We start from the raw sequence: 15,000 nt of genomic DNA, 5'->3' as shown, positions 1-15,000 counted from the left end.
TACGTCATGCCGGTGCTGATTATCACAGGTGTGCTGACCAACGTGATCAACATTCTGACGCTCTGGAAGGTCAATCAACTCCAGAAACATCAACAGAACCGTCAAGCTCAGACGACCACGTACCGATACCTCTTCTGGCTGGCGATTGCGGATATGCTGGCCTCCCTTTCCCTTGTGCCCGCGATCGTGTTTCTTGAAAGGGAAGAACTGCCCTATGGATGGGCGTTCTACTACGCCCACTTTGAAACTCCGTTGATGAACGGGCTAACGAGTGCCAGTGTCTATATCGTGGTGGGGCTGTCGGTGGACCGCTACATCGCCGTGTGCCATCCCAGGCGCTACGTCGAGATCAGCGCGCCTCGCTTGGCTGCAATCAGGATAGTATGCTCGTTCCTGGTCCCCGTGGTATTGTATTTTCCGCAGGGCTTCTTCCTGGAGGTCGTGTGTGCCGTGTCCGGAGCTGGGTGGACGTACCAGTCTAACCAAACCAACGAGTCGGCAAAAGAGCACTATGAACTCTTTGTGGAGCTGTGTCATCGCATTTTCCCGGCCATCATCCTGGCTGTGCTCAATGGCTGCATCATCTACACCTTCCACAAGACGACAGCGAAGCGCAACCAGATGAGGAGCAAGCCGCTGGTGTCCATGCAGCCCAGCTCGGCCAGCAAAGGGAGCGAGGACCAAAGCAGACGGCACCAGGAGAAGAGGCTCGTCTACCTCCTGGTGGCTATCGTCGTGAGTTTCCTGGCGACTACTCTGCCCGCTGCTGTGCTGGCCCTCAGTGACATAGACGGCCCCACTTACGGTTATTTTGGCCTTGAAGTAAGCCACCCTGCTTTCAGTGAAGATAACGATAAGATATACAAAGTTGTTGACAAAAAAATTGATGCAACCCATACTCCCCGATTTCACATTTCCATACCAAAATAACAGTATTTTTTTCCATTCCTTATTGATCAAATATCCAACAGGTGTTTCGCGCGATAGCCAATTGCCTGGAGGCCTTCGGGCTGTCCCTGAACTTCGTGCTGTACTTCGTGTTCGTGAGCAGCGTGAGGGAGGTGCTCAAGAAGGCTGTGTGTGGCTTGGCCGCCCACGCGAAGGTTGACAGGGGATGCTCTCACTCTTCCACTACCAACTCAAAGAACACAGAATGTGTCGAACTGTAAACTCTAAATACACTTACAGTAACACGAAAAAATATAGCGAGAAGGGAAATTCAAAACACAACCTTAGGTAGAGATAACAGCAACAAAAAACATTTCTAACTTCTAGTGTCTATACTGCAAACTTTTTTTACTTTTACTTATTTCTTCAGTGAGAGTCATTTCAAAGAAACTTCTGTTGTTGTTTCAGTTCGACATATTAACGGCTGCGGGAAAAGGATCAAATAAGGATGTCGTTTGTAATAAAAATCCAGAAGACAAATATTCACGGTAAGCAAGCATAATTATCGATTGAGAGAAGTGGGGGGGGGGGGGCAGGAGAAGGGGAAGAGTGGGAAGGAAAGACAGAAGAGATAAGAGACAGGTTGGAGAGAGAGAGAGAGAGAGAGAGAGAGGGGGGGGGGGGGGTATAATTTAGTTAATTCCATTTGTTACCATGGTTATTCTTATGTTTGGTGTAATTGTATATTTTAGTTCTAAATTCACTCACGTGTCAAGGAATGGCCGGGGTTACCATCCGCTGGGAGCACGGGAATTGAACGCGGGTCAGCATAATTGCTAGACGAGAATGCTACCACCGCGCCACACAGCACAGAGAGGGAGAGAGAGAGAGAGAGAGAGAGAGAGAGAGAGAGAGAGAGAGAGAGAGAGAGAGAGAAGAGAGAGAGAGAGAGAGAGAGAGAGAGAGAGAGAGAGAGAGAAGAGAGAGAGAGAGAGAGAGAGAGAGAGAGAGAGAGAGAGAGAGAGAGAGAGAGGGAGGGAGAGAGAGAGAGAGAGAGAGAGAGAAGAGAGAGAGAGAGAGAGAGAGAGAGAGAGAGAGAGAGAGAGAGAGAGAGAAGAGAAAAAAGAGAGAGAGAGAGAGAGAGAGAGAGAGAGAGAGAGAGAGAGAGAGGGAGGGAGGGAGGGAGGGAGAGAGAGAGAGAGAGAAGAGAGAGAGAGAGAGAGAGAGAGAGAGAGAGAGAGAGAGAGAGAGAGAGAGAAAGAGAGAGAGAGAGAGAGAGAGGGGGGGGATGCCTGGCTGGGTAGATTGATAGATAGGTTAATGGATAGTGAGAGGGGAATAATAATAATAATGATAATAATAATAATAATAATAATAATAATAATAGAGAGAGAGAGAGATGCGTGTTGCTAGCCAGATAGATAGATATATTGATGGATAGAGAGAGAGTTCTTCACACAATATGAGATAAGAGTAATCACAGAACTGCAAATGCTAGCTACCTCCCAGTGTCTTGCAGGCAACCGACCATCGAGCGCGCACTCTAGGTCACCGACGCCTGGTGATCGAGCTGCCCAGTTGTCCAAGAACACAGGATGAGATAGCGATTTGGGCCGTAGCTTATAACCACGCGACGAGTAGAGCAAATCGTATGTTGAAAAGAAAATCTTGTTTTTTTTTCCCGTGGTCCAATCATAACAAGTTCAAGTGCCAAGTATAAGAGGCATTCCATTGTTTTCTTCTTGTTATGCTCAATGAAAAAAATAATGTCTAGTCGATGTTTTAGTGATAAATAATATTTAACGTCAGATACGTAAATAAACAAGTCAATGGATAATAGTACGTCCTTCTTCTAATGAATTCAATAATAATCTTCATATGTATAAATGTGCATTAGAGAAAGGCTGTGCTTTCAGGCTTAAAAATTACCTTGAATATATCATGCTATATGTGGTCACATAAAGGAATAAATATCGAGGCTGGGTAATATGTAAAGAAATGAATACTACTGCGTAGTATTAATCATAGTCACTATAATAAATAATAAATCATTATCTCGTAGTAAACATTTCCGCAAAATCTGCCCCCAGGGACTGAGCGCAGAGCGCATGGACAAGCCAAATGATAGTGTTTAACATGCTTAGAGAGTCAGTGTAACATTTGGTGTTATTCATTCAGTGTTCTCTACTCCTGCTTTGCTTTCGTGTATTTTAATGTATAGTGACATGTACCCTGGACATATGCTTTGCGATCCTGATTTACATCTGTGTTCTTTATGAAAGGACATGACTCATATATGTCCTTTGTATATATTATAACTAATGTGTTCGTATGTTAATCGTCTGAAACGTACCGAACGGTGTGATAATTCATATCAGTGACGTCATCTGATTAGTCATATCATACGGAGCCAAATCGATCACTGAGAAGTTTGCCTTATGTGTTATGTTGTAAATAAACGTAAACGACATACACAATTGAATTTTCTTTTTCTGCGTCCTTTTACATTTTAGAGTTGTGAGGAACAATAAGCTCTAACGGTTTATAACTACAACTGTACAGTAGTAATCAGTATAAAAGAAATAACCCACCACATTAAAAAGCGATAAATGTTCCATGAGTTGTCTATTTTCTATCGTAGGAAACGGTAATACAATACTTACAATTAGATAACATGTTCAGCGCAAGTAATACTCTTGCACAGAAAACGTTAATTTACTCAATTTTATTTTATGCAACCGTCATAAAACGTAGATAAGCAGCATCTACTTATTCTTCTCATTTAACAAGCACTAATATGATGTCAGCAACTCGCGTTCTTTTATAGAAAATTTTAAAACACTCCATCGCATTTAATCAGCTATCATACCCAAACATACAATATGCCACCTTAATTAACATCTTCGCCACAAAGCGAACACAACAAACAAAACAATCTCGGCAAATAAAACAGAGGAAGATCGAGCGTCTAACCCTCTCGCTCCCAAGTAAACAACTGCCCGAAACCGAAGACACACGGGCGGGCTGTGTTGACGAAGATAATGCTAAGCCGCCACCGAGGATCAAATTCCCGGCCACTTGTAATTAATTGACAAGTCGGTTCGTGGGCCCTTAATGATCTATCTCGGGATGATATATAGAGGCGAGTAGTGATAGATTGAAGCTCATTAACCAGGAGGGTTGGGCTAGGGAAGCTATAATTAACGCAAATAAACTTTCATGAACTTGATTGTTAATCTTTGAGGAAAAATGTAATGGAAGGAATGTTAAATAACAGATGCGAAAAGGCGTAGACTAGATGTTGCAAACTATAGATAAGTATTTTATAGCAAAAAAACACACACACACACACACAGACACACACACTCACACACACACACAGATATACATATATATATATATATACATATACATACATATATGTGTGTGTGTGTATGTGTATATATATAGACACACATATACAATTTATTTTAATATATTTACATATTTATCTAACTGCTATGTATTTATGTATCTACTGTTTACTCATGTGTTAAATATGCTGCCAACTACGGTATGTTTACATATTTGCATACACACATACATATATATGTATATATATAAATATGTGCGTGTGTGTGTATGTCCGTGTGTGCGCGCGCGCGCGTGTGTGTGTGTGTGTGTGTGTATGTATACGTGTGTGCGTGTGTGTGTGTATGTGGTGGTGGTGGGGGCTTGTGTGTGTGTGTGTGTGTACATACATATATACACATTTATATATACATATACATATATATTCATATATTTACATATCTAAACACACACACACACATACTTATATATATATACATATATATTTATATATTTATATATATATTTATATATATATATCTGTGTGTGTATGTATATATATATGTATATGTATATATGTGTTTATATGTATATATATATATATGTATATGTGTGTATTTACATATATATATATATATTGTTACGTAGCTTTCGATCCCTAACAATGACACTAGTTGTTGCAGAACAGGGCGCATAACAGAACCCAATCTAAGTTCATATAGTTTGGTGTCAAACGTCATACAATTTATAAATATCCTTTTGTTTCTATAGCACTGCTAGTTTTAGAGTAATATAATGTAGGTATGCAAAGGTAGGGAGTATAAAGCCAATTTATAATTAATTTGTATTTACACCAATCACCGGATAACATACATGTACGAAAATCACCTCATCCGCAAACTTATATAAGTCACATAACACCTGAAATAACATTCATATTGATATATACCTATACTGTAATACAGGAGAATTAATAAGGACAACTTACAAACATAAAAGGTAAATTATCGTAACCACAACCCGGCTCCTCCGACCACCGACCAGCCATAGTCACCTCCTTCCACAAGTCCGTCCAAGGTCGTTCTCCTCCTCCCTCGTCCTTACTCCCCATACAACCCATTCTGAGTCGACAAGACCGAAACCCGAACAAATCCCCATGTCTCGTCCACGTATTCCGAGTCCCGTTAGTCCGTCGCAATCGGAGTAAAGCGGTGTCAGGTCATGCAGAGGTCAGGCAATTAGTTGACGGTCATACGCAGGTCGATGGTCGATCGGCAGCCATGTAATAATATATATATTTATATATATACATATATATATATGTGTGTGTATTTACATATATATATATAAATAAATATATATATTTATATATATATATGTGTGTATTTACATATATATATATATAAATATATATATATATATTTATATATATATATATATTTGTATGTATGTATGTATATACACACACACATGCAGGACTGTAGCAAATCCTTAATACTAAAATCTTTGCTGATGAAAAAGTGTAGTGATAATTATGAAACATAATTTTTATCTAATTGCATCAATAGATAAAACAGAAGTTAAATGAAAGATTAGTTTATCATGAACAACATTGTTGTACTTGAGTAAAACTGCATTCATGTACCACACATAACTGTACCGTATTTTAAATATGTAGATATTTTACTTATTTTCTATAGTTTCCTCTTGATTTTACTCTACCATACTTTTCACATAATTTTATAAATCGTAACTTATGCTTATCTTGCTGGGGGGGGGGGGGGTATATAACGATTATGATGCAAACTAATATCAATGAGTCCCTTTTATTCATTTCAGCAAAAAGAAATTACTACACATTATAAACCAACAGCCAACAGAATAAGAGCTCCGGATGACAACTTCATAATAACTTCTTTTGAGTTTACTAATATAACGCTTTCGGATAGTAAATATGCAGTATATGTACATTTAGCATATCGTTATAAGCCTTCAAAAGTGATGCATCCCCTTATCAATATAACTTTTTAAACTAGAAAAAATAAATCACGCATACTTTGTGCGTCTATTGGAATGTTTATTATTAACACAAAATCTTGATACATTTCATACACAGATAAACACACAACAAAAGAAGTCTTAATAAAGATTGTCTCAATAAAGATAAAGATGTGTCTCGTTTGTAAATGATCTTCATGCATTTATTTCTTCGGGGTGAGGAGAGCGACCACTTCCTGCGTGTCAAACTCATCCTTGCCCCACTTCAGCGTCTCAAGCACGTTCAGCTCGCACACGTCGCCTGCGGAGAAGGGTACTTTTAATGTTGTTATTTGCGCGTCCCAGTCCATGGTGGTCTCGTAGAGGTAAAATCGTAAGCAAACACACGACCGGACACAAGCATTCAGACATGAACTCGTACGCAATCGCTCACTTATGCACACACATGAATACACACGCACGTGCGCACACACACACACACACACACACACACACACACGCGCGCGCCTGCGCGCGCGAGCGCACATTGATCACTGATATATCCATAAACAAAATGTCATATCCATCACCAAAGGCAAAAAAAGAGGATCTCTCTTCCCACCAGCTGACTCTACAATCAAAGATCAGCAACATAGCCAGCAACCTGTTACAACAATCACCATGCATAACACCCCTTCAGGGACTCCCAACTTACCAAAAAGCTGAAGGACGAGCTCGTTGGAGATGTTCCTGGGCGGTCCGCTGAACAATTCATTGGGTCTGTACTGCATGAGGTTCACCAGGTACCGGAAGTCGGGGGCCAGGACGGACTTCATGAACTGGCTGTACCTGCGGGTTGATATTCGGTCACTCGTGGGAATAAAAGGGCTTTCCCTGCATGTGCGCTCGGCTACTACCTTTCTTTCTACTTTCCATCTACTATATAGATAATTATGCACACACACACACACACATATATTCATATATATAACAGATAAATACATACATATATATATGATAATAATACATATATATGTATATATATATATATATATATATGGAGTATGTATATATATAGATACATATATATAGACATATATAAATATCACACACGCACACACACACACACACACACACACACACATATATATGTATGTATGTATATACATATATACATTATACATATATATATATATATATATGCATACATATATTTACATATATCCAAACACACTATATATATATATATATATATACATATATTTAGATATATATACACTACCATATCTAAATTTGATTTACCTAAAATTATGCAAACAAGCGCTAGTGCAACACAAATCATGTGTGCGCATCCCTGATCACTCGCATCGCCCACGTGATATTAAAGTATTCATTATGATATTTGCATAATTTTGGGTAAATCAAACCTAGATACGGTAGTAGGTGAGTCTATCGTAGATATGATGGTGAGTTAAGAACCACCAACAATGATTACTTAAACAACTAGTCTCCTGGGGAAGGATCCTTGGTCAGTCACCCTAGTATAAAGACCAGTCAACTACATGATGTCAACATGGCGACAAGTACTTGGTCAAATAACGCATCGGTGATGGCACGAATAAAAAAAAAATATATATATATATATACATATTCATACACATGTATACACTCTCACACACACACATATATACACATATACACATATACACATGTATATATAAATATATATGTATATATGTGTATGTGTATGTGTGTGTATGTGTGTGTACACATAACCACCCACTTCTCTCTGTCCTCTTCGTAGATAGCCACAAGGGAGCCTCTGTCCCAAACTGCGTCGAATTTGCCCAGTTCTTCCGGCTTGGCCTCAAACAGGTCACAGAGGTAGAGCTGCAATCTGCGGTCATTCGACTTCGCAAGGGAGATGAATATATATCACTTTATATTTTATTAGGACGAATGTACTGTACATTAAGATATTCATTATGGTATATCAAATCAATGATAAAGGGCTCCTGTGACTGAAGATGCAGTGATGCTGGTATGCTTTATGAGAGATGTTAGAGGATAACACATGCATAATTTATAATATTCAGGGTATCAACAACAACAACAACGACATTGAAAACAAAGAAAACAAAAGTATGAATATAATGCTACATACACTGTACAGTTTCCCCCAGGATAACTCCTCTGTTGTGTATGGGATGTCATTTTCTTCGTAGAATTCCTTAATCGGCATCTCGACGCCTTCGATTCCCACCACAGAATGGCCGTTGTTATAGAACCTGACGAAAATCCGAGGGAAAAATCAGTTGTTTAGCGTTTTCATCTTTTGTTGCTGCTAAGAACTTTAATGATAATGATCATGAGACGGCGATGATCGTAAACAGTGGCGTGGACATGCGGGAGGGGGACCTGACAACGCATTGCCCCAATTTTGTCCAGGTAGGCGTTAAAGCATTTACAAAAGCATAATCTCTCTCTCTCTCTCTCTCTCTCTCTCTCTATCTCTCTCTACACACACACACACACACACACACGTACACACACACGCGCACACACACACACACACACACACACAGATAAGTGTGTGTGTGTGTGTGTGTATCTGTCTATATATACATCTACATAAACACACACACACATATACATATGTATGTATGTGTACATAAGTATATGTTTGATTGTTTGTTCAACAGCTATTTTCTACACTGCAAGATTTAGGCCATCATCAATTCATTACTAGCATGTTATTTAGCCGTACCACATTTATATGACTGTATGCCCTTCCTAAGTAACCGCGGTACAGCGGTTGTGTATATATATATATATATATATATATATATATATATATATATATAAGTATGTATGTATAAATATGTACGCATGTATATATAGTCATGTGTGTATGTATGTATGTATGTATATATATATATATATATATATATATATATGCATGTATATACAGTTATGTATATCTATATCATATATATATATATATATATATATATATATATATATATATGTGTGTGTACAGTCACAGAAAAAGTATCTTCACTCTTTCCGATTTAACAATATGATACGACGAAAACGGTTGGAATAAGTGCAGTAAGGTCGACCTGATATTGGTAATATTGACAGGGGCGTTATTTGGGGGAGGGGGGCAGGGAGGGGCAGTTGTTCCCTCCTATACTTCTTCCCCCCCTCCCCCGAAGGTCCACTGTTTAATGTTTTTTTTGTTTTTTTTGTTTTTTTTGCTTACTAATTACACCTATCTAGATCCGTTTATAGGTTAAAATGGCCCCAGAATCACTGATATATATATATATATTTTTCGTTTTGTTTACCTCGAAAGCAACAGAAATGAAGAGTCGAAGGCAACAGAAATGAAAAGGAACTAAAATAAAAGAGTCGAAAGTTACTGAAAATATCAGTCGAAAGCAATAAACCGAAGAATCGACATGATATGGCACATTATATGATACACATTAACACATATGTGCAAAAGCCTATGGCATGGCCGAAGACTGGGGAAATATAGATAGATAGATAAGATTTGATTTGATTTCATTAATTTATTTTGCTCAGTGAGCGCCAATCCTTTACAACACAAATTAAACGTTGGCTACAGAGTATTCATGACACGCAGGTCACGCTATGAATCAAATGTAGAAGGAAAGATGAAATAAATACATAAATGATAAACAACAGCCACCAAAATATGGGTATTGCAAAAGTATTACATCTAGATTGTCCTCTGCTAATAACTTGCAGATGTCTAAGACAGAGTCTCTGTTTGATATATGATCAGCAACTTTTGGGCACTCGAGGCAGTAATGCTGTAGGTGGTTCGCATTGTGTGCGTCACACAACTTACACGATGAGTACTGGGGCACGTCCTCTGATTCGCCCACCTGCCACACTGGTCTGTAGCCTAACCGGAGCCGGGCAACCACCACATTGTGTCTTCTTACCAAAAGACCGTCGGTATTTGTAGGGATGAGAAGCAAAGTGGTCTTAAGGCTGGATGCTTACGCTCGCTGGCCGCTCGGCGTTCCAGGTGGTTGACAAATGAGCGGAAGCACGTATCTTCCGCTTGTAGTAGGAGAGGGTTGCTGGCGAGACGTCAGCCGCAGGTAAGACAAACCTACAGGCAGGTTTGGCAAGACGGTCTACAACTTCATTCGCTGTTACTCCAACACTCGAGGGAATCCATAGGAAATGTATTACAAGTGCATGTCCAATGGCTGTGACTAGATGGCGCAGTATTTGATTGACTAGGCTACGGGCTTCAGGCTTTGGCGAGGAGAGGGCTCAAAGGGCAGACTGCGAGTTACAAATAACTAGTCCATTACTTCCGGACCGTATAAGTAGGCTAACAGCATCTAGGAGCCCATGCAGTTCACAGGAGGTAGAGCTTGACCAGTCCTGTAGACGGCGTCCAATCCATCCCCTATACGGTGGTTCCATGGTAGGAGAGAAGACAGCACAGCCTGCAGTTCCATCCATTTGTAAGGAACCGTCAATGTAGAGGGTGTGAGAGGCAGGAATGGAAGAACTTACTTTGTTAATGGTCTTGAGGGCTAGTTGTTTCTGTTGGCAGGGTAAGTCCCTCCTACAGGTGGGTGTGTAGGAAACTGCGAGAGGAGGAATCTGCCACGGGGGAGGACCATGGTCAACTTCCTCTTGGGGAACATTAATGTCCAATCTTCTAAGGTCTCGGCTAATAAGAGCACAGCCTGGTTGGAGTTGTGGGGAACGAGAATTGGGATCAAGAGACATGTGTGGCCTGCATAATGTGGAGCAAGACTGGATGAGTGGAGACACTTAACAGTAAAGAATGTTACATTGGCATAGATTCGTTCCACAAGAGGAAGGAGATGAAGCTCCTGCAGCATGTTAGCAATCCTTATGGACATTGGGCATCCTAGTATGCAGTGCATTGCCTTATTCTGATTTTTTTCTAGGGGATCTAGCACTTTCTTGGAGAGTTGACTAAGAGTTGGAGATAGGTAATCAACTACTGAACGGATAAAAGCTGTATAAATATTTCTGGCCACAGGAATGGAGACCCCAGCAGCATTGTTGGTTTACCAGTGAAGGGGTTCAAGGCGCCGTTGTAGTCGTGTCAGTAATTCCCGAACAATGGGATGGACACGTTGACGTGCTGGTGTGGTGGGAAGGACTCGAACTGGAGCACCCAAGTAAAGATACTGTGTGCAGAATGGTATAATGCTGGGGCCCACTAGAAATTCAGGCACCTTTAAAGAGGATATAGGATGATCTGTTGCTTAAGTACCCTCGTATCCATTGCAAGAGATTTCCACTAACACCAAAGTCCACTGGCTGGTCGAGGATCACATCTGGATTTGCAATGTCAAAGGCACTTTTCAGGTCAATGAATGCGACAAGACTTGTAGAGGGGAGGCGAGTGTATAGCTCCAATAGACAATGGTGTGTGCTGCGTTGTGGCAGGAATCCATATAACCTGGTTGAAGGTTTGTCCCGAAGGCGATACATAAGGCGATTCAAGAGGATACGCTCCAGCACTTTACAGAAGCATGGTGTAAGGGATATTAGTCTAAACTTGTCAGTGCCAGGCTTAGGAACAAGTACAATGAGGCTTTTCGTCCAACCTTGCGGCACATATCCATGTCGGAGGCAAAGGTTGTGAAGCTGTAGTAGGGGATCACCGGTGACCTTCAGGAGGAGGCGTAAGACAGAGTATGTGATGCCATCATCACCTGGGGCTGATGCCCTACTGTTAGCAAGAGCACGACGAAGTTCATCCTTTGTTATTGTTATGTCTTCATCCTCATCTTTCCTTATCAGGGCTGCTGACAGGTGTAGAGCATGACGGGTTTTCAGAGAGGAGAGCAGCTCTTGTATATGTGAAGGAAGGCTATGAACACTGGATTGCCCAAGATCTCAACAAGATCTTGGGCAATCATATTCAACTGGACTGTGATGGAGTGCACTTGAGGTCTTTTTCTTTACTACCTTCTTGATGAGTCACCACATGGACCCTATGCTTGTCTGATGATTGATGGTATTGATGAAATGATGCCAGGCATCATGATACACACACTATTGTAAGGCAGCAAGAGCACTACTGGATGTCTGGTACTGCTGTAAGTTGTCTGGGTTTGAATCCCTCTGATAGACATGGCTATCCTCTATGGCCTGTCTCTCTGCTGCCTTGATGGGTCTATCAAGCGTCCACTCATGAGCTTCAGGCTGGCACTTGATGTTTGTCTTGCGAACATAGTGGCTATAAAAATCATGTGTTAAAGAAACAAGAGAGGAGTATAACTTCTCAGGAGAAGTGACATTAAGCTTGAAGATGAGAGCAGACATGTAGGAGATATAGCTAGGACAGTACTTTGGGGGAATACTGATCTGGGTACGTTGATAGGCAGACGAATTCACAGAAGGAATCGAGTATTGAAGCCTGAGGGCAAGGTGATCAGAGAAAAGAGCAGGTACAGATGAGCACCTGACCTGAGATGCAACAAGTCCGTAGGTGAGTATGTGGTCGAGGGTGCCTCCTCGAGAATGTGTGGCACCTCCTGTATCCCAGCGAGTTAGATGGTTATGCTGCATGAATTTCATGAGTCTTGTGCCGCTATCATTGACAGTGTTGGAACGTCCACCTAAAGCAAGGTGTCGAGCTTTAAATTCACCCTTATAGACTATGCTGCGGTTCATGGGAGAAGGCAGAGCATCAATATTTATCCTTCCTGGAGCAGAATAGATGTTGCAGAGACAAATCTTTCCTTCTCCCAGCTTAACCTCCAGGAGTTGAAAAGTGGTACTGTCATCATCAGAAGAACGGAGTAGTCGGTGCTGAACAGAGAAGTGGATATAAGTGATGAGCCCATTCCTAACATGATGAACATAAGAAATATAACCACTGAGGGAGGATGCTACAATTACTAGAGCATGTCCAACAAAAGCCTCTTGTATGAAGATGACATTTGGGTGAAGACAATAAACGTATGCCTTAAGTGAGGTCATTTTGGCTGGAGGTGTTATGCCACAAACATTCCAAGAGAGGATATGAAGGTGTATGCTACTAGTGAACATTACTCTTATGTTTGCGTGAGCCAGATGAGGTGGAAGATGCGGGTATATTATTGCTTCGATACGAGCCACGAGTGACAGATCCCACTGTGGGAGTGGTGATTGTTTCGAAATGAGTAGCTAGTGAATCAAACTTCTCGGTAAATGATGTAACAGAAGTGATGACCTGTTGGGATTCAATAAGAGACTTGAGTGTAGTATCGTTAGTAGCCAGTTTGGTGGAGAGATCAGCAAGTGAGGCTGCCAGAGAGTCAAAGCGAGACTCAATGGCGTTGAGGCGTGATGCAAGGGAGGCACACTGTGACTTAAGGGAGTCAACAGCTTTTTGAAGTGCAGACACCTGTGGAGCTGGACTGGAGAATGTAGAGCAAGGTGGTGCAGAAGTGGCAAGTGGTACATGTGTAGGGATATGTGAGGCTGCAAAGGCAAGAGTGCGGGGGATGGTCGAGCGTCTTGTACAACCATGCCAAACATTCACTCCAGGCTGGTGACATCAAGGACATTTCCATTTCGCATCTTTTGTGGATGGTGGGTCTTGACATGTCGAGGTTGATGCAACATCAGAAGGTGGGATATGATGGATGCAGGTACGGGAATCATGTGCACCCGAGCACCAGGCACACTTTTCTGATGCAGTGCAGTATCGGGAAATGTGCCCAATGCCCCAACATTTATAACACCATGGTTGCTCATCCCGCATCTTACGTAATTCACAGGATGGGAGGCATGGAAGAAAACTGAAGGTAACTGTTGGTGGTGGCGCCTCAGGGAGACTCAGATAATAACAAGTCTTAGACACATACACAAAATGAGACGTCACTGCTGACATCTTGACTTCAGCAAGATTCCAATCCAGACAGAATGCACGGTTTACCTCAGCCAGCCATCGAAGATTTATATCCACTCCAGGGTTATCTCTAAATATGAGTTTGATATACTCTGCTCGTGAAGCAAATGCTGGAAAAGCAGTAGGCCTATGTGATGCGTTATGACGCGGCAGAGGACGGGGGTCGGGGGCCACATCATGAGTATCGCAAGGTGGCGGAGAACCCCTGCGTCTGGTTTTTTTTAGCAGCGGGAGACAAGGGCTCGCTGTCAGTGTCGGAGGTGGAGTCCATTGGCCGCTTGCTGGAAGAGTGGGGTCGGGGCGCGGCGATCGGCCTCGTGTCTGTCTCCCCAACCTGAGGTGGTAACGACGGCCAGTCTTACTGGCGCATATCATCCTCTTCACTCCGTGCTAGATCAGCATCCATGTCAGCGAGGGTAGCAGGTCCTGTATAATCCATTATCTGCCTCGGCTAGGGCACAGGATCAGCACGTGACAGTCACCAATACGTCACGGCCTACGCACTGCGCATGCGCAATGGCGGGCAACACCGATCAGAGGGGCCTAGACACAGAAACTTATTTTTCCACCCTACTTTACATGCTAAGTCCACAATTACTTTTTAGCAAACTTCCTTCAGGAATACAGCAGACCTTTACAGTGCTTGTAACAGCAGCAGATGTATGGCAGGTCTGAATACAGCAGGGAACAGGAGGAAAATAGGAGAGCACACTCCGAGGCTTTGTTTACATCTCCCGGCGAGGAGGTGCCCCGAACAGAGCTTCATAGATAGATAGATAGATTCAGATAGATAGATAGATAGTCAGAGAGAGAGAGAGAGAGAGAGAGAGGGAGAGAGAGAGAGAGAGAGAGAGAGAGAGAGAGAGAGAGAG

At 41.8% G+C, this 15,000-nt stretch overlaps 2 protein-coding genes across 6 annotated transcripts in view; one reads left to right on the top strand and one right to left on the bottom strand.

Moving 5' to 3' along the window:
* The window catches only part of LOC125046065 (probable G-protein coupled receptor AH9.1), a 22,481-nt gene extending 19,119 nt beyond the window's left edge, over positions 1 to 3,362 (top strand). For 3 of the 5 annotated variants that reach the window (XM_047643685.1, XM_047643688.1, XM_047643687.1), the window contains 4 exons: positions 1 to 822; positions 972 to 1,103; positions 1,357 to 1,436; positions 2,408 to 3,362. The exon at positions 1 to 822 is cut by the window's left edge and continues 130 nt beyond it. In XM_047643685.1, the coding sequence (XP_047499641.1) occupies positions 1 to 822; positions 972 to 1,103; positions 1,357 to 1,436; positions 2,408 to 2,435 (1,062 nt within the window). In that variant the 3' untranslated portion in view covers positions 2,436 to 3,362. Of the gene's footprint in view, positions 823 to 971; positions 1,437 to 2,407 lie in introns of those variants that run through there. The other 2 variants (XR_007116619.1, XM_047643686.1) reach the window with 2 other exon arrangements.
* A 2,668-nt stretch (positions 3,363 to 6,030) lies between these two features.
* LOC125046246 (probable thiopurine S-methyltransferase) overlaps positions 6,031 to 15,000 on the bottom strand; it is a 9,323-nt gene continuing 353 nt past the window's right edge. The window contains exons 2-5 of the mRNA XM_047644014.1: positions 8,360 to 8,483; positions 7,979 to 8,106; positions 6,911 to 7,044; positions 6,031 to 6,517 (exon numbers count right to left, since the gene is read on the bottom strand). Coding sequence (XP_047499970.1) covers positions 6,420 to 6,517; positions 6,911 to 7,044; positions 7,979 to 8,106; positions 8,360 to 8,483 — 484 coding nt within the window. The 3' untranslated portion in view covers positions 6,031 to 6,419. The remainder of the gene's footprint in view (positions 6,518 to 6,910; positions 7,045 to 7,978; positions 8,107 to 8,359; positions 8,484 to 15,000) is intronic.

The sequence above is a fragment of the Penaeus chinensis genome, chromosome 38 (genome assembly GCF_019202785.1).
Source record: "Penaeus chinensis breed Huanghai No. 1 chromosome 38, ASM1920278v2, whole genome shotgun sequence".
NCBI lineage: Eukaryota > Metazoa > Arthropoda > Malacostraca > Decapoda > Penaeidae > Penaeus > Penaeus chinensis.
Note: the sequence above shows the minus strand (reverse complement) of the source record. Positions and strands in the feature narration are given on the sequence as shown.